The 19,407-nt window shown below is 38.1% G+C and overlaps 3 protein-coding genes across 3 annotated transcripts; 1 reads left to right on the top strand and 2 right to left on the bottom strand.

Annotated features, from left to right (window-relative positions):
• Positions 1-6,382: 6,382 nt before the first annotated feature.
• On the bottom strand, positions 6,383-7,061 carry lhb (luteinizing hormone subunit beta; the record flags this gene model as incomplete). Its single annotated transcript, XM_079439325.1, has 3 exons — positions 6,383-6,622; positions 6,766-6,952; positions 7,045-7,061. 3 exons carry the CDS (start codon positions 7,059-7,061, stop codon positions 6,383-6,385), a joined length of 444 nt encoding a protein of 147 aa, XP_079295451.1.
• A 1,144-nt stretch (positions 7,062-8,205) lies between these two features.
• cox20 (cytochrome c oxidase assembly factor COX20) lies at positions 8,206-11,231 on the top strand. The gene is made up of 5 exons (XM_079440711.1): positions 8,206-8,313; positions 8,774-8,888; positions 8,975-9,038; positions 9,294-9,459; positions 9,577-11,231. The coding sequence occupies exons 1-4, from the start codon at positions 8,287-8,289 to the stop codon at positions 9,421-9,423; spliced, it is 336 nt and encodes a 111-aa protein (XP_079296837.1). The 5' UTR covers positions 8,206-8,286; the 3' UTR covers positions 9,424-9,459; positions 9,577-11,231.
• Positions 11,232-12,742: 1,511 nt separating this feature from the next.
• LOC306884648 (uncharacterized protein) lies at positions 12,743-18,882 on the bottom strand. Its single transcript, XM_079440710.1, has 2 exons — positions 18,696-18,882; positions 12,743-13,134 (listed from the first exon to the last, which is right to left on the bottom strand). Exons 1-2 carry the CDS (start codon positions 18,792-18,794, stop codon positions 12,751-12,753), a joined length of 483 nt encoding a protein of 160 aa, XP_079296836.1. The 5' UTR covers positions 18,795-18,882; the 3' UTR covers positions 12,743-12,750.
• Between the last annotated feature and the right edge of the window lie 525 nt (positions 18,883-19,407).

The following is a 19,407-nucleotide window of genomic DNA, read 5'->3' as shown; positions in this document are numbered from 1 at the left end:
CCTCGTTCACATCCTTCTCTTCACTCTCTGAGGCAGAAGTCTCCAAACTCGTCCTTTATAATCATCCTACTACTTGTCTGCTTGATCCCATTCCATCTCATATCCTTCAAGCCATTTCTCCTGCAGTTGTTGTTTGAGTCTTACCTCTCAGATAGGTCCTCCAAGGTACCTTGGACAGGTGAGGTGTCCAAGTCACAACATCTAACTACTGGGGTGCTTCAGGGCTCAGTTCTTGGACCACTTCTCTTCTCTGTCTACATGGCATCACTAGGTTCTGTCATTCAGAAACATGGCTTTTCATATCACTGCTATGCTGATGACACTCAACTCTACCTCTCATTCAATCCTGATGATTCGACGATCCGCATCTCAGAAAGTCTAATAGACATTTCTTGCTGGATGAAGTACCATCTCCTTAAACTCAACCTTGCCAAGACAGAACTGCTTGTGGTTCCATCAAACCCATCGTTTCATCACAATTTCACCATCCAGTTAGGCACATCAACCATAACTCCTTCAAAAACAGCCAGAAACCTTGGAGTTATGATTGATGATCGGCTGACTTTCTCAGACCACATTGCTAAAACAACCTGGTCCTGCAGATTTGCTTTATTCAACATCAGGAAGATCAGGCCCTTTCTTTCGGAACATGCAACACAACTCCTTGTTCAGGTTCTTGTTCTGTCCAGGCTGGACTATTGCAATGCTCTCTTGGCAGGTCTTCCTGCCAGTTCTATCAAACCTTTACAATTAATCCAGAACACGGCAGCAAGATAAATTTTTAATGAGCCGAAAATTGTGCCATCCCAAAGAGGCACAAAATCACTTTCACAAACAAGTTTTCACTGCCACTGCGGAGCGGCTTTGTGGGGCGCTCTTGCAGCGCGGACTCGGTCGGGCACTCTTGCAGCGCGGAGCTGGACGGAACCAGCGGAGACGCAGGAGGGCACGTGCGGGGAGCCGGCACTGGAGGGCACCTGCGGGGAGCCGGCACGGGAGGGCACCTGCGGGGAGCCGGCACGGGGGGGGGGGGCTCTGGAAGCGCAGACACTTGGGGGCGCTCTTGAGGAGCTGAGCTGGACGGGACCAGCGGAGACGCAGGAGAGCTGGACGGCCCCAGCGGAGACGCAGGAGAGCTGGACGGGACCAGCGGAGATGCAGGAGAGCTGGACGGCCCCAGCGGAGACGCAGGAGAGCTGGACGGGACCAGCAGAGACGCAGGAGTGACCTGGAAGTGACTCTGGAAGCGCGGGTTCGCAGAGGCGCTCTGGAAGCGTGAACGGCGGAGGGCTTGGGAGAGCCGCAGACGACGGCGAGCTGGCTCGGGACCGGACGCTTCCCAGACACCGGTAGACTCCCTCTCTCCAACTCAGGCCGGTGGTGTCTGGGAGGCCCACGGGACGGTGGTAGTTTGCCCCGAGCCAGAACAGCTTGTTCAGCGTTGCATCATCTAATGCCGTTGCCGCAGCGATCTTGCAGAACTTCTCCGGGAACTCATTGAAGGGATAACCCTTGCGGATCAGGGCGGCAAAGCGGGAGGCGGCGTCCATGCCGCAGAGGGAAAAACTGGAACAAACAAAATTACTTTCAAAAAAAATAAAAATGTTGGACGCCGCTTACTGTTGTTAGGTCCTGTATTATGTCACGCTGTACTGGAGCAAGGAGCGAGGAGACACGGAGATATCCAATATCCAAAGGAGTTTTATTGAATATCCAAACACACGGAACGTAGAGCTTGGGGAATGGACGAACAATACAGGACATGGGAGACAGGGAGACACAGGGCTAAAGAACACTGGGAAATCAACAGGGAAGAACGGAAACAGGTGCTAAACATATAACAAAATTCCTAACTACATAATACTATTATTGTTAGAAATTGCAACAATATAAAAATAGAAATATAATACATTAATACATTTAAAATTTTAATTAATTCAATAAATAAACAATAATATCCTGGCCAGAGGAGAACTGAGCCTGGTTTCTCCCAAGATTTTTTTCTCCATTCTGTCACAGAGGGAGATTTGGTTTCTTGCCACTGTCGCCTCTGGCTTGCTCAGTTGGGGACACTTAATTTCTAGTGCTTATCGTCAGTTTGATTTCACAGATACTTTAAAGAAATGTGTCTTTAATCTAGATTTAAACTGATAGAGTTTGTCTGCCTCCTGAACAGTGTTAGGTAGATTGTTCCAGAGTTTGGGTGCTAAATAGGAAAAGGATCTGCCGCCCGCAGTCGATTTTGATATTCTAGGTATTATCAAACGGCCAGAGTTTTGACAACGCAGCAGACGTGGAGGACTATAATGTGATAAGAGCTCACTCAGGTACTGAGGAGCTAAGCCATTCAGGGCTTTATAAGTAATTAACAAGATTTCAAAATCTATGCGATGTTTGATAGGGAGCCAATGCAGTGTTGACAGAACCGGGCTAATATGGTCATAGTTCCTGGTTCTAGTAAGGACTCTAGCTGCTGCATTTTGGACCAACTGTAGTTTGTTGATCAAACGTGCAGAACAACCACCCAATAAAGCATTACAATAGTCTAACCTTGAGGTCATAAACGCATGAATTGGCATTTCTGCATTTGACGTTGAGAGCATAGATCGCAATTTAGATATGTTTTTGAGATGGAAAAACGCAGTTTTACAGATGCTAGAAATATGGCTTTCAAATGAAAGATTGCTATCAAACATCACACCTAGGTTCCTAACTGATGAAGAAGAATTGACAGAGCAGCCGTCAAGTGTTAGATAGTGTTCTAGGTTATTACATGTGAGGTTTTTAGGTCCGATAATTATCACCTCTGTTTTTTCAGAATTTAGCAGTAAGAAGTTACTAGACATCTAGTCTCAGCCTCAGACGTCACGTCCATGGACCGTTGGCTAAACGTCTGATGCATATGGCACACTTTTCTGGAAACACTTCAGGAATGTCGAAGTTGTAATCTGACTGGTTGAATTAAACCGGATTTCCGGGAGACGCAAGTGACGTGTTTATTTTCGGTCCGCCAGGAAACAAAGATGCCGTGACGCCAAACCCCCTCACGAAAGAAGAAAGGCGTCGTGTTTACAACTGTGACGACGAATGCTTATCAGGGTCAACTAAACGCTAGATTTTCAAAAGTATGTGAAATATTTAAAGTTCGCGGCATAGAATTTTTAAAATACATCCAAGAGTTTCACTGTTATTGTATATTATTGTGGCGACATTTCCACCCCCCCGAAACGTGACGCTAAATGAAACAAACTATGATTGGTTGTTTGACATGTCGGTCAAACGGCCTCATGACGGACATATATTCCAGACCTTCTGCTTTTTTTATATCGACTATGCATTCCGTTAGTTTCTCAATTTGTTGTGTTTCACCAGGCCGTAAAGAAATATAGAGCTGAGTATCATCAGCATAACCGTGAAAGCTAACACCATGTCTCCTGATAATATCTCCCAATGGTAACATGTAAAGCATGAAAAGTAACGGCCCTAAGATAAGTACTCCTTGTCATGCCCAGAAGAAGCCTCAGCTTCCAAGCTAGCTCAGGAGGGCTTCCATTTTCCTGGGGGCTGTCCTGTTCCTGTGTGTTTAGCCCTATGTGGGCTGTCCTGTCATGTCCTGTCCTGTCCTGTCTGTCTAGCCCCGGAGGGCTCCTGATACCCCCTTGCTGCCACATGGAAAAAAAATTTGTTGGGGGGGGATGTAGAAGGTTTCCAGCTGGAGTGGCCAGGCCGAGGGACGAGGCCACGGCCACGAAGACCACCTGCCATGGCCTCCTGAGCTCCCTGCTCCGCCATGGCCTCCTGAGCCCCCTGCTCCGCCATGGCCTTCTGAGCTCCCTGCTCCGCCATGGCCTCCTGAGCCCCCTGCTCCGCCATGGTCTTCTGAGCCCCCTGCTCCGCCATGGCCTTCTGAACCCCCTGCTCCGCCATGGCCTTCTGAGCTGCCTGCACCGCCATGGCCTCCTGAGCCCCCTGCTCCGCCATGGCCTTCTGAGCTCCCTGCTCCGCCATGGCCTCCTGAGCCCCCTGCTCCGCCATGGTCTTCTGAGCCCCCTGCTCCGCCATGGCCTTCTGAACCCCCTGCTCCGCCATGGCCTTCTGAGCTGCCTGCACCGCCATGGCCTCCTGAGCCCCCTGCTCCGCCATGGCCTTCTGAGCCCCCTGCACCGCCATGGCCTTCTGAGCCCCCTGCACCGCCATGGCCTTCTAAGCCCCCTGCACCGCCATGGCCTCCGTTCTATCTGAGCGCCCCCCCCCCCTCCCCGGAGTTATGTCAGACCTCTGTCGTGTGTGTCATGTGTTCCCTCCTCTTGTGTCCTTATTTGTTTTGTGTCCTGTCCTTGTTTAGTGTGATTTATTCAAGTCTGTTCAGCTGTGTTTTAGTAATTATCCCTTGTATTTAATTCCTGTCTGTTCAGTTACATTTCTTCTTGTCTACTCGTTACTCCCCGGTGTTCCTGTCTGTGTCAGCCTTGCCTTGTCTTGCCCTGCTTTGTTTGGAGTCATTAAAGACTGTTATTTTGAGTTTACTCCTCATCTGCGTGTTCCTGTATCCTCCTCGTGTGTTCACCGTGACAGTAACATGGGGTCTGGCTTTAGTGACATCAAATCTGGTGATCACATTAGACATTTGGCATCTAATGCTATCCACTTTCCTTATTTTTCTGAGCACAGACATTCTGACGTCTCATTTTGAGTTTCAAAAAATACTGTAAATAATACAGGCATAAAATGACATGAAGATGCTGAACTCCTTTAACTCAAGTTTAGAAATTATTTATGACTCCGGGAAGCAGCAGGCTCGCACGTGGATACTGAAGTAAAAGTTAATGCTCCAGAGAAATTCAAAGATGGTATTGGCTCATGGGATATTGTTTTGTGCAAACATGGTGTTGGGAATAGGATCTGCAGTCTGCAAGAAGAATTGCTTTTTGAGACAGAGAGAAACTGAATAATAAAGGTTCTGCCCCTGAGTAATGATTAGTGAATAATACAGAAAGCATTTGTTAAAATATTAAACTAATTTCCCATATTCCCAAAAAGATTTATTAAAAGCACATTTGTAAAGAAATAATGGACTACAGGCGTAATTAACAGGTAGTACATTCATTGTTAGTGCATTATAAGCTCTGTTATAAAGGTCAGCTTGACAACGCTGCAGTTTTTTTCATTCTTATATATGTAAACCACCCTATGAAAGTTTGACAGGCCTGCCAGCTACATAACAGCAGTGCAGAGTGATTCCTACTAATCATAGAAAATAATTTTCAAAAACATTCTGGCTGCAAGTCAAATGGGCTCTATTCCAAAACTTAGAGACAAAAACTCAGAGGCAAAAAGACACTTTCTTATATGCAATGTCTAACACAATCAAGTTTATCAATAACAATTGTTAGGTTTAATTTAATACTTGCTATTTCACCTATTTTGATTTTACTTGCTATGTGTCTTTATATTTTATATAATGTTAGCAACACACTAACACCAAACACTCTTCTCTCATGTGCTGCACGAGGAGTGCTGTTCATACATGAGATCCAAATCAGTCACTCCTTAAAAAAAAGCTCAGTACGTTATAAAACCGAGTCATTGTGTAGCACAGCTCATGGAAAATAATGCTACCAAAGCTTTAACGTATTGTCACAGCATAATTATGAAATTAACATAATTACTGTATTAAGATTTTATAGAAGAGCATAATATTTCCTCAAGGGAAACTAATTATCTATCTAAGCAACAGCATAATTAGTGTGATTTGGCAATTTATTCTACTTATTTTCTCAGTATTGATCTTTCCTGCCATCTTCTGGCTAGAAAACATAATTGCAGCAGTCCACTAGTCTTTCTTGCTCCATCTTGTCTCACATACTTTGAGCTTTGAAAAATCACTACAAGATCTAATGTTTGATTCATTTACCTTACATTACTATAATGATATTGGTGTCACGCAGTATTAAGTTGCTTGCAAAATATTTTATTAAGTCAGAATGTATGTCTTTTGCCTGCGGAATGCATAAGCCTTTCATTTGTTTTTATTTTATTTATTTTGTTTTATATTATATTTGAGATTTAATTAACAAGCCACTCTGAATATGTAAAGTTCAATTACATTTGTATCAATTAAACTCTTCTTTCTGACAATTGGCTTATGATTACTTACAACCATTTAGCTTCAACTCAATATCCACTCCAACTGCTCATTTATATTACCTAAAATAAAACATAGTTTGACTTTAGCGTTGAAAATGAAATTAAGAAGTATGTACTTTTTATTGATATACATCTACACAACATTTATCCGATTTCGAGTGAGAGTTTGCCTGTTTATGTACACTTTTGGTTTGATGCACTAAACACAGGATAGTGGTGTTGTGGCTAAAACGGGCTAGTAGACAAGGAAATCCTCTCTTTGAGACATGCAAAAGTCAGGCTGCAGGCTTTCAATCGTACAGTCGGATGTGTCCATGGTGCACAGGCTGCAGTCGCAGCTGAGAGCCACTGGGTAGGTGATATGGGGGTCCACCCCTGGAGGACAGTCTGGCAGGCGGACTGTCTCGTAGCGCACGTCCCGGTAAGTGCACACGTGCTGGTAGATGGTGGAAAATGGGCTCTTGTATACAGGCTCCTAGAAATGTTATAAATATACACTGTCACCACTGGAAATAATAATGTGTGGATATTAATATGAATTCAAATTAATGTTGATGAAAAAATGTTTCCATGCAAATGAACAGGTTAAAAAAAAGACACTGGCAAGAAAGTAAGCACCTTTGTCAGGCAGTGACCACTGCAGATGGTGGTCTGAAACACCAGACATTTTGGACAGCCCTCCTTTTCCACAGCTACAGTCTCATTAACTGGCTCACAGTGAGGAAGAAAAGAGCTTTGAGCAACGGCTAGCAGGACAAATACAGAGAATAAGAGAAGGAGGATGTTGTTTCGAACAACTAAAATCCTGTAGAAAGGAAGAAGAGCAATTTCATTGAAACAGTAAAAAATAAAAATACTGTGAAAAATGTTACTGCATTAAATATTTATTAGACTTACTTGACAGGTGTCCCCATTGCTCAGCAGGCTGTTAAAAGTGGCTCTGTGTGTTCAGTCACACGGCCTCTGGGTAGATTTATATAGTGCAGGGAAACCAACAATTAAACTAAAATCTGACCTTAAATTAATCACACTGATCTCAAGAGGATTATGTGTTTCCATTCTCCCGTAACAACTCTCTAAATTCATCAGGTCAGCATGAACAGATAAAAGACACCTGCTGTTCATTCAGTGCACATATATTATATACAGTAGTTTATCTAATCTAAAATCACACAAAAGTAGACTCCATGGCCTCTGTGTTAAAGACAGGCACAGCGTCAGGAAATAATCAAGGTCTAACGCTCTCAGGTTTCACTGCGAGTGAGTTCAACGCTACTTTGTTTAACATCATATAGCAGCCTTTAACAAGGTGATATTGTGTTCTCTCAGTTCTGTAGAATTATCTCCAAAGATTATATAAATATATAATAAGGTTATATAGTATATAATATTTTTAATTATATATAATGTTTTAATTATATATATATAGACACACATATATAAATATAATAATATATAATATATAAATTATATATAATTTTAATTCCGTTTTAGTTGTAGTTATTTTAGTACATTAAGTTAACCTTAAAATGACAATTGTTGCCTTGGCAACTAGCTGAAATGCTGAAATATAGTATATACTACTACTACTAATAATAATAATAATAATAATGAGCAACAACAACAACAACAATAATAATAATAATTAGCAACAACAACAATAATAATAATAATAATTATTATTATTATATCAGTTAACCTTTATTTATTTATTTCGTCTTAGTTTCAGTTTTAGTAGTAGTTCAGTATAATACTAATCCACTAAAGCACTGCTATAAACTGACTCTTGACAACATTTTAAATGGATGAAGCATGCATTTACTCAGAAACAAAACCTATCAAAAACTTTTTTTTTATTTTAGTGCCATGCCATATGCCATTTAAAATAATAATAATAATATGTTCATATCTAAGTATGTATGTTTTTGCACAGAAAAAAGTAAACTTATGTAATTTCAACACTAGTAGGCCTATTTTATTTTATCTGCTGCACTTCTGTGTCTAAACGCCGGAACCAGCGATCATCCGCTCATGTGTGCCGCCGGGAAGAATATAGCGGCGCACCAAAGAAAGTATAGGGTTAAACATTTCATAACGAACAAACCCGTTTGCTTGATTGTGTTCAAAAGTAATCTCGACATGACCGACGAGGGCAGTAAGAGCCAGGTGGGTGTTATTTTATTCAAGAATTATTAGTCAGATATTACGCTGGAGTAAAGTTCATAAGAGAAGGTCATGTAATACGCTGACTAATCGATACAGGACATTAAGAGAGAGCAATCTACATTATTATAGTTGTTTTCATCTGATTTTATAGCAAAACTGTACTATGGTATTACCATGTTTCTTGTACACGGTACCATGGTATTACAATCTAATTGTATTGCCACAGTACTTTGTTATAATGATTATAAGATGCATTATTGTTACTGCAGATACTCACATGAGCATGCTGTTAAGTGGATGTCATGTTAATGTTATGTACATTTATTCAGGGAACCCAAAATTAAATCAGTGTAGTTTATAAGTGGCAAATTTACACATTGCAGGTTTTGAAATTGGTGAACTTTTTAAAAAAAAATGAATGAATAACATGTTGACATTAATTGCATCTTAACACGCACAGGGCATGAAGGGCATGGGTATCCTTGATATCCCGAATATGCCTTGTGCTCGGGAATCTATTCTGCATGGTGCAGCTGGCTCACTGGTGGCAGGATTAGTGCACTTTTTGGCAACAAGTAAGTTATTCAATTGAAGTGTTATACAGGTATGTTGATATGTCACATGTTTCGTTAGTGAGAGTTTTTTCTGCTGTCATTCACAGGTAGAGTAAAGAGGTCGTTTGACGTGGGTGTCGCAGGATTCATGCTTACAACACTGGGGTCATGGTATGTGCTTCAAAAACAGCTGCTGTCATTATAATTATATTCTCAGTACTGTTAAACAGAAGAGTTTTTTTCATTTACAGTATGAAGTATAATATTTAAATCAGTGTAAATAAAACGCAGTACAACAAATACTACCATGATGCTAGAATGGGGGAAATTACAATTAATTGTCATGGAAATTATTTTAAAAAATGCAATATGTTCTTGATCGATTTTATGATTATCAGACATAATATCTCATGCTTTTTTATACAGGTTTTACTGCAGATATAATAATGCCAAGCTGCGTGTACAGCAGAGAATGATTCAGGATGGCATGAAAAATAAAGTGATTTATGAAGGCACAAATTTAGACCCCACACGGAAGAAGACGGGGGATCAGTAAAAGGTCCTTGTCTGAGACCATATTAATGCCTTTAATGTGAGAGATGATTTATTTATTGTATAATTAAATGTATTCAATGTTTGTAATAAAATCATATTTACAAAAAAAAAAAAGCAGATACATTTTAAATTTGATCTTGTGAATATGCTGTAGGACGAATGTACGGTGGCTGAGAGAGCTCAATGCGCTGCAACTTCAGAAAACACTTGCAAATAGACAAAGCACCAGCAAATCAAGAAAACATCTTCATCAGTTTGACAGCAGCTGGTGCAAATGCTCATACTAAACAAGCACCAGAACCACACACCAGATCTGAAAACCCATACACTAATTCTCAGCCTTTGACTCCGCTTTCACTTTTAAAAGCACTTTTTTTGCAAAACACAACACAAGGCCTATAAATACACATCTACACATGGTTAATGTGTTTCTTTCATACTGTGTAATACTCTATTCACAACCACATATGCTTAGAGTAAAAAAAAAGAAGTTTGGTTTCAATCTTGCTGTTGTGTTTACCGTGAATTTTTCAACTCAAGAAAAAGTAGTGTGACATTTTCTGGTAGTCAATCAAATGAGGGCAATTGACATCATACCTGTAACTTCATTTAAAGTCACTTGATATCTGGTTCAAAGTCGCTGCAAAACTATGGGTCAGAAAAGTTTTTAAAAAATCTGAAGCAAATGTGAGAAGAATAATACTAATAATTTTAGGGGACCAGTCTACATCTGTATTTTTTATTTTATTTTGAGTGTCTGTCTATACACAAATAATTACAGACACGGTTCTTTTCAAGAAATATGAGTTTGTTTAATATTAAGTGGAACTTTTGGAATATCAGTTGCTCTCCACTATACACTCACAACACTTGGTTACAGTGAAGGTAACACGGTAAATACCCTTTTTAATTTTTTTATTGAGAACAAGGAACAAATAGGTCATCATGGGTGTTACAAAGTCAAGACAATACAATTTCAATGCATTCTTTGGAGTATAGCTTTACACTTATCCTCAATGGTATGTGTACACAATCCATTTATCCCAATACTTAATACATTTCTTCAAGTTTAGTCTAATAGTAAATGTAAGTTTCTCCATGCAGTGTGTTTCATTTACAATTCCCAACCACTGGCCCATTGTTGGAGGGTCAATCTGAAACCATTTACATGTTATGGCTTTCCGACTGCTAGCTAAATGTATTTTTAATAAGTATTTGTCACTGTCTAGAACTGTTTTAGGTATAGGTACAGCGTAAAGACTGTATTTTTGACCACACCCAAAAAATATGAAAATGATTAGCCATTGAGGTTCCACATTGCCTCCAACTATTGCTGTTAATTTGGGAGTTATAAAAAATCTTATTAAATTTTTCCATCCAAACTCCCGCCAAGATCTAGAATTCGTAGTGTTTGCCTGTGTAACACATATATCTACCAAGTCTTCTTCTGTTATTTGAGAGTCTGATTCTTTCTCCCGTTTTTGTTTTATATAGTTTAACATATATTTTTTACTGGTTTGTATATGTGCATATAGTCTCGATACCAACTTATTGTCTTCTTTTAAATATGCATTAATGAATGTTGTGATCAGGTTTTCATCACTCATTACTATACATTTTACTTTTTTATTAAAGTAATCCCTAACTTGCAAGTATCTATAAAAGTCCTGCTTTTCTAATCCAAATGTGTCTGACATGGCCTGGAAACTCAGTAAATTGCCATTACAAGTGATGTTAAAACCCTTTTAAGCGTAACTAAAAATATATAAACTTTTTTTCATTAAAGGTGAAATTTACCCATTGACTTACATACCGGTCTATCTGCATGATGAATTGTGAATGGTCTTGTCTTCCTCGGCCCACATGGTCAGAGCCCCACAGTTTGACCTTACTTTCTGTGATCAAAACAGCTTCAAAGAAGTTGAAATTTTATTTTTAACCAAGTAATGCCTATAATATGATATACAGAGATAAAGAAATGTATCCCCTCTTGTTCAGAGAATCACTACAAACACTCGTAAGCATGAGAAATCAACAACCAAACTTCAGTAATTCAGGTTCTCAAAACAATTGGCATTGTAATTCAAATTTTATTTCACTTTGCTTGTAGGTGAATTTAATAATAAAACAAAAACATTGTCTGTTTGATTACGTCATTAACTGATTTTTACCGTACATCTCAGCTATATGTACATCAACTTGACCTAGCCACCACCGATAAACTACTACTAATATGTGACCCTGGAGCACAAAAGCAGTCTTAAGTCGCGGTGTATATTTGTATCAATCGCCAAAAATACATTGTATGGGTCAAAATTATTGATTTTTCTTTTATGCCAAAAATCATTAGGATATTAAGATCATGTTCCATGAAGATATTTTGTAAGTTTCCTACTGTAAATATATCAAAACTTCATTTGTGATTAGAAATATGCATTGCTAAGAACTTAATTTGGACAACTTTAAAGGTGATTTTCTCAATATTTAGATTTTTTTGCACTCTCAGATTCCAGATTTTACATGTATGTGACACTGGACCGCAAAACCAGTCATAAGGGTCAATTTTTCAAAACTGAGAATCTGAACATCATCTGAAAGCTGAATAAATAATCTTTCCAATGATGTATGGTTTGTTAGGATAGGACAATATTTGGCTGAGATACAACTATTTGAAAATCTGGAATCTGAGGGTGCAAAAAAATCTAAATATTGAGAAAATCTCCTTTAAAGTTGTCCAAATAAAGTTCTTAGAAATGCATATTACTAATCAAAAATTTAATTTTGATATATTTACAGTAGGAAATTTACAAAATATCTTCATGGAACATGATCTTTACTTAATATGCTAATGATTTTTGACATAAAAGAAAAATCAATAATTTTGACCCATACAATGTATTTTAGGCTATTGATACAAATATACCCCAGCGACTTAAGACTGGTTTTGTGCTCCAGGGTCACATATTGTGTGTATAAGTGTATAAACACTTAATTATAAATAATATTACTATAATACTATGCAATACTATAAAACTACTGCATTATGGTACAGTTAATAAAAATGTAAATCATTTTTACAGTTATAGAGATAGATTATAGAGATTAAAAAACAAATCTGGCATTATTCCCTTACAAACACTGGTGTGCTGGTACAGTGATGGTATTAGATAGCACTACTGTATTTTATATACCGTAGTGCTACTGAATGATAGCCATATTCACGCACTATACTGTGTACACTGAAAACTACCATAGTATCATGTACTTGTTAAGAGTTGATACATTACGTGGATCAATACACACGTTTTACATTAGAGGGAATGAATCCTCACTCTTGATCAGTGCAGGTCTCTGTGTGTAATTGCACAATCTCCACATCATTATGTGAGCTGGAGGTGCTTGCAGCACGGGCTATCTTTGTGAGGGTTTTCTCGTATGGGGCCGGCAGATAAACCATCAGAAAAACCCCATCATTACCGTCTTCAGTGCCATCTCCTTCCTCCAAAGTGGACAGAAATTCAGCAGTGCCATCAGTGTCGTCAAAATCCAGAGTTATGACTTTGGCTGTGTTCTCCTTCCCCCTGAAACATCTCTTGTAAACGAAGAAGGCAATTCCAGCGAGGAAGAGCATGGAGCCTGTTATTATGACAACATACAGCGTTGCCTCCGGTCTCTCTTCGACCTTGTTTGAAGCCAGCTCGTTCCAGTAGCCCTGACAACACATCAGAACAGAAACTTAAGAAATCACATGATGATCACAAGGTCTGTTGCTTAAAGTCACCATGCAATCAAAACTGACCATTCAAAATTTGAATAGATTAATGCAGTGTTTATTATAAATAATCTTCAATCAAAATAACTTCCTAGCAAACGACAAACATCCAATCAATTACTGATGGACAGTGAAGCCACTTGTGAAGCCGTTTCGCATGAATGTACATCACAACAGGAAAGAAAAGACTATCGCAACTCAGCATTTTAGTAAAAAGAAAGAAGACAACAAAGGCTGCGTCCGAAATCGCATATGCTTTGAGCTGGTACTTGTTTTGAGTAAGTAATTACTTTGCAAAAGTTAAAAATGTATGTTCTGTCTAATGAATAGCCTTAGGATGCATACTTCAGAATCTCACCGGAAGTAGTGGATCATCGGGGATCTTTTTGCCTACTGTTTTATGAATGCAGTGAATTCGGACATACTACTCATTTCACATACTGTTTCTCACCTATTATATGTGACCCTGGAGCACAAAACCAGCCTTAAGTCGCTGGGGTCTATTTGTAGCAATAGCCAAAAATACATTGTATGGGTCAAAATTATTGATTTTTCTTTTATGCCAAAAATCATTAGAATATTAAGTAAAGATCATGTTCCATGAAGATATTTTGATTATTTTCAAAACTTAATTTTTGATTAGTAATATGCATTTCTAAGAACTTTATTTGGACATCTTTAAAGGTTTATTTCTGAATATTTAGATTTTTTTTGCACCCTCAGATTTTTAGAAAAATGGACCCTTATGACTTTTGGTTTTGTGGTCCAGGGTCTCTCACTCTCACACACACACACACACACACACACACACACACAGACTTGTTTCGCTATCCTTGTGGGGACTTCCATATGTGTAATGGTTTTTCTGCTGTACAGACCGTATATTCTATTGCCCTACACCTAAACGTAGCCCTCACAGGAGACTTTTTGCATTTTTAGATTTTCAAAAAACTTAATTCTGTGTGATTTATAAGCTTGTTTACCCATGGGGACCTCAATTTAGGTCCCCACCGTGACACAAGTCCCCATGAGTCTGTGTGTATTCAGGTTTAAGTCCCCACCGGAATATAAAAACAAAAACACACACACCCATATGAGCATGAGAAATGAGCGAATTAGTTAATTTGTGAAGACTGCCATGATAAGCAAAACATGTAAAAGTCATGAACTTTCTAGTGGTCACAGAGCTTATTTTGTTTGCAATAATACAAAAGCCAATGAAAAAAAAAAAGTATTGGGTTTTTGTCACGTGTGCTGCTAACATCTAAGTTGGTCAACAAAAATACATCATCACTGCCTTTGAAATTAGTTTTACACACAAGAACATTAAGGATTAAAAAAACTTGACATTGAACAATGCCTTGAGGTAGCCATGGTATGAGCAGAATAATTGGCTCTGCGGTTTCATTTACTCCCACAGGTACTCACTGGATGATTGATTAATCCCATATGTTCCTGGCTCTCTCCCTCAATCATCCTGGGTATTTACGGTATATTCCCCTGTATGGCTCGTCTGTGATTTGGTTTTCAGACATGTCTGTATTGCCCAAGTCTTTAGATTTGATTACTTTGAAATTTGATCCTTACCTCAGGTCTCTCTTGCAAATACACCGTGACATGGTATGATTGTGTCCATTGATGAGAATATAGAAGTCTCTTCTGCTCACCAAGTCTGCAGTTATTTGATCCAAAGTACAGCAATAACAGTAACATTTTGAAATATTTTTACTATTTAAAATAACTGTTTTCTATTTGAATATATTTTAAAAGGTAATTTATTCCTATGATTTCAAAGCTGAATTTTTAGCATCATTACTGTAAAGTCAGTCATCTTTACTAACTTTACAGTCACATGATCCTTCAGAAACCATTCTAATATTCTGATTTGCTGCTCACAAAACATGTATTATTATTATGTTGGAAACAGCTGATCAGATTTTGTTCAGCTTTCTTTGATGAATAGAAAGTTCAGAAGAACAGCATCTGAAACAGAAATCTTTTGTAACATTATAAATGTCTTTATCACAACCCCCAAACACCCCCCCCCCCCCCCCCCCACCAACAAAAAATAAAAATAAATTAGACTGACTCCAAGTTTTTGAATGGTATCATTCTTAGAAGAAAAGCTTCTATATAGAACCTTAAAAGGTTATATCAGGCGCTACATATTTGGAACCCCTAAAAGGTTCTATATAGAACACTTTAGGGGTTCCCATCATGGGATCATTCTTTGGATTTAATTTTTGTTTTGTTTTAATTAAATTTTAAGGCTTAAACAGCTCATATAACTAATTTATCACTAGAAAAACTGAAATATCCATAAGCATAACACAGATTAGCGGATTGATGAGTGTCAGTTAAGAAATAATGTACCTTTTGTGTTATTGTTTTGCAGCAGGTTGGTCATGTTTCCTATGACTTCCACTTTTCAGCTCTCTGATAAACTGATGATAAAACATTAAAAGTACTCTCTGAGATAGATGAACATCTACAACAACCAAATACAGTCTGTTTAGAATATTATACAATTACTTCAGCAAATAATTATATCTTACTATAACTGCAAACACCAAATACTCGCAGTTATCCACAGAAAAACTGGAAACTGGCATCAGCTGCTTCTGTTTGTTCTTCTTGTTAAGTCATGTTTATAACAGCAGTCTGATGGAGATTTGTTTCTCTTCCTATAACGATATGTATAGGTCCAATACAATCTACAGGGAAAAATTAAATTATATATATATATATATATATATATTACGTTAGACTATATCATGAACTCTCGCCAGCATTATTAATCAATTCACAACAGTTTTTATCAAAAAACTTTAGGGATTCATGTTAAAAATGACAAACCTCCCGGATAATTGCGCAGGCCTGGACAACCTTTCTTTTAGCTTCTTGAAATAACCGTGTAAACTTAGGCTAACTAAAAATGACAAGAGTTTAGGTAAAAGTAATTAAAAATAAGCTCAAATGAATTAATTTTCTCACTTACCGTCGTTCTCCTGAGTTTAAACAGCGGCGCTCGCGCGCTTTTAAGTTGTCACTCTCGCGAGAGTCTCGCGACTGAAATGCGCCGCTGTGCAGAGTGCAGACGGGACAAAACAACTGATCAGCGCATAGACACACGTTCAAGCTGTTTGCCGTTTATGTCAAAGATCATTTTATGCACCTGTTATAAGAAAAGCCTTTCAGAATCTCAATGAAACACTGAAGCTCATATGAGCATGTTGCTTGTCAATAAAAGATCTGCACGGCATCTTACATGACATGATAATAACTAGAACTTGCGATCATGTTAGTGCTGATTAAATAGAAGACTAGTACCTATTAATAAATAGATCAAACTGTCCAGATTGCTTTGCTATATGCTGCTAGAACACATGTATTTCGACCAGATCAGTTTGTTGGTATAATAATAGGTTGATTCAGTGCAGATGTAAATTTTAAGTTTATTTTCTTTGGAATAAAGGTGTGTCAAAGTAAAATTGAAATAAAAGCACAAATATAATGTAGTATAATCATTTTAAATAGCCTAATGTGTAAATATACATAAAGCATAGTTAAGTCCAAAGAACCAAAAAGGGTTCTTTCTCCTTATATAGAACCTTTTTGGCATAAAGTGTTCTTTCGAGTTGAGAATAGAACCCTAGGGTTCTATATAGAACCCCAAAGAACCTTGTTTTCTACGAGTGTATAGTGTATCTTTTTCTATTCATTAAAGAATCCTAAAAATATATACTCAGCTGTTTTAAATATTGATGATGGTGATAATAATAATAAATGTTTTTGAGCAGCAAATCAGTATATTATTATGATTTCTGAATGATCACGTGACACTGAAGACTGGAGTAATGATGCTGAAAATACAGCTGCAGATCACAGGAATAAATTACATTTTACAATATATTCAAATAGAAACCTTTTAAAAAGTAAAAATATTTGACAATGTAACTACTTTTGCTGTATTTTGGATCAAATAAATGCAGGCTTGGTGAGCAGAAGAGACTTCTTTAAAAACCATTTAAAATCTTACTGTTCAGAAACTTTTGACTGGTATATATATATATATATATATATATTGCCAATTTGCCATTGATAATTTACAACAAAAAACAATGTCAGAGGAGACTAAGTCTGTGTGCTAATTATGTGCAATTGTTAACAATGTGTCCAAGGAACATGAAAATAGAAAGAAAGAAAAAACCTAGAATGCTGCTCCTCACATCCTTTCAGGGTATTTTGTACCCATAAAGATTTGAGTTTTGCATAACATCTCTTAAAATTATCAAAATTACATTTTAGGCATATTTATGATAACACAATGTTCCTGTCCTTGTGGGTGACCTTGCTGAGATCATCACATGGATATTTGCTAAAAAAAAATATTATTCTTAATATTATTTTAAAACAAGAACTGTACATTTTGGAGAACAGACAAAAGAACCAAAAACAGATGTTACTTGAGGGGTAGCACCTAATCTGAGTGTGAAGTGACATGCTGTCGACAAATTCATCCTTTCCCTTGTAATATCAAAATGGTGATTAATGATTGAGCTTGATCTACAGTATGCTGCTTCCTTCTCTCCAGTACACTAGAAGAATTGTTGCATGCATGAAATGAAATGTGGAATGTGTTTGAAGATGTTAACTGTGATGAGATGATGCCTATTTATGGTGCAAGGATGCATCTCACTGTGTGATTAAGTGGCCTGTGGTTTCAAGAGTTGGTAGTACTTTAGGACCCAAACCTTGACTACTCTTTTGACACACACTCAAAAGTATGTTTTTTTTCCTTCACAAAACTGCAACATATTTTCAGGGCATAGAATAATTGGCGAACTGGCACTCAGCAACTGTCTTCATGAATGAATTGCTGAATGATTTACTAACAGATTTGAGAATCATTGACAGGAACAAATCACCTCATCTGGAGTTCCTGCAGTATTCTCTCTGGCAGAACAGACACAAAGTAACTGACAATATTGTGTTTTAATTACTCAACATTAATTTCTTGTTTATTAAACTCTCATGGTTTAAATAAATACAATTTGCGATTAAGTCTGGCTATATTTACACGCAAACAAAAAATGTCCAAAACATTTTATATTACAGAAGATTTTAATTACATCACTTTCCTGCAGCTGTTAACTTCATAATAACATTTAAGCTACAAATCATTAATGAGATTCTGTTTCAGATCAGTTACGTTGAGATACATGAACAATGACTGTATGAAAAATACACTGCATGTATTATTTCAGAACATTAATTAAGGGTCTGGTAAGCATTTTATGATATAATGTTTTGATGTGATACCCTTACTTGTGGCAGTACATGGTATCAAATGATGACAGATACTGATGATTACCCATGGTATGAATAAACATGGTTTAGCTTCTAAATGAAAGTATTCAAATGAGAAAATCAAATGAGTACACTTGCAAGAACACATTTACCCCTTATACTTAGTCCATAACCAAACTAAAGTGTTTTACCTTAAGACGGTCCTCAGTTGAAGGAGGTGCGGATACGCCTGTGCCCCAGTCATCTGAGCCCCGTCCCGCAGGGCCGAACTGAATCCAGCTGCTGTCCATAAGCACACGTGTTTACTCTGTAAGCTTTGCAAGAGAGTGCTGATCAGAAACTGCAGCTCACATCTAGCTTTAATGGCTTATCCTGTGGGCATCATATGCAAGTAGAAACAGTTTGACACAAGCAGGGATCAAGAGTTTGTGCCAGAGCGTCCAATCAATGGGAACTGACCTCCGAAGCCCAGATTCTTAACACAAATGGCCTACATTGCACAGCTGTGAGGTTATCTGGGTCCATTCTCACTGCTGTGGAAAGAGGCCTAACTTGTGCTAGCTGCTGAGCTTTTTTTTTTTTTTCAATGAATAAACCAAAAAGATCACTGAACTTCATCTCTTGAGCCGTATAAATTCATACAAAGCCTTGCGTCCACTTGCTATGGAGATGAGCTGATATATTTAGCGGCAGGTGGGGAAGTCGTGGCCTAATGGTTAGAGAGTCGGAATCCAAAGGTTGCTGGTTTGAGTCTCCGGCCGGCAGGGATTGTAGGTGGGGGGAGTGAATGTCCAGCGCTCTCTCCACCCTCAATACCACGACTGAGGTAATAATAATAATAATTCATTACATTTATATAGCGCTTTTCTGCTTTGCTAAGCACTCAAAGCGCTCTACATTGTG

Source organism: Barbus barbus (genome assembly GCF_936440315.1).
Source record: "Barbus barbus genome assembly, chromosome: 18".
Lineage (NCBI taxonomy): Eukaryota > Metazoa > Chordata > Actinopteri > Cypriniformes > Cyprinidae > Barbus > Barbus barbus.
Note: the sequence above shows the minus strand (reverse complement) of the source record. Positions and strands in the feature narration are given on the sequence as shown.

What these genes read in the sequence shown, in the direction of transcription:
- cox20 (XM_079440711.1), top strand. Translation starts at nt 8,287, where the DNA reads ATGACCGACGAGGGCAGTAAGAGCCAG. An exon ending in ACGAGGGCAGTAAGAGCCAG is followed by an intron (nt 8,314 to 8,773) that starts GTGGGTGTTATT and finishes TAACACGCACAG; the next exon opens with GGCATGAAGGGCATGGGTAT. An exon ending in CTTACAACACTGGGGTCATG is followed by an intron (nt 9,039 to 9,293) that starts GTATGTGCTTCA and finishes TTTTTTATACAG; the next exon opens with GTTTTACTGCAGATATAATA.
- LOC306884648 (XM_079440710.1), bottom strand. Translation starts at nt 18,794, where the DNA reads ATGGACAGCAGCTGGATTCAGTTCGGCCCTGCGGGACGGGGCTCAGAT. An exon ending in CAACTGAGGACCGTCTTAAG is followed by an intron (nt 13,135 to 18,695) that starts GTAAAACACTTT and finishes ATGTGTTGTCAG; the next exon opens with GGCTACTGGAACGAGCTGGC.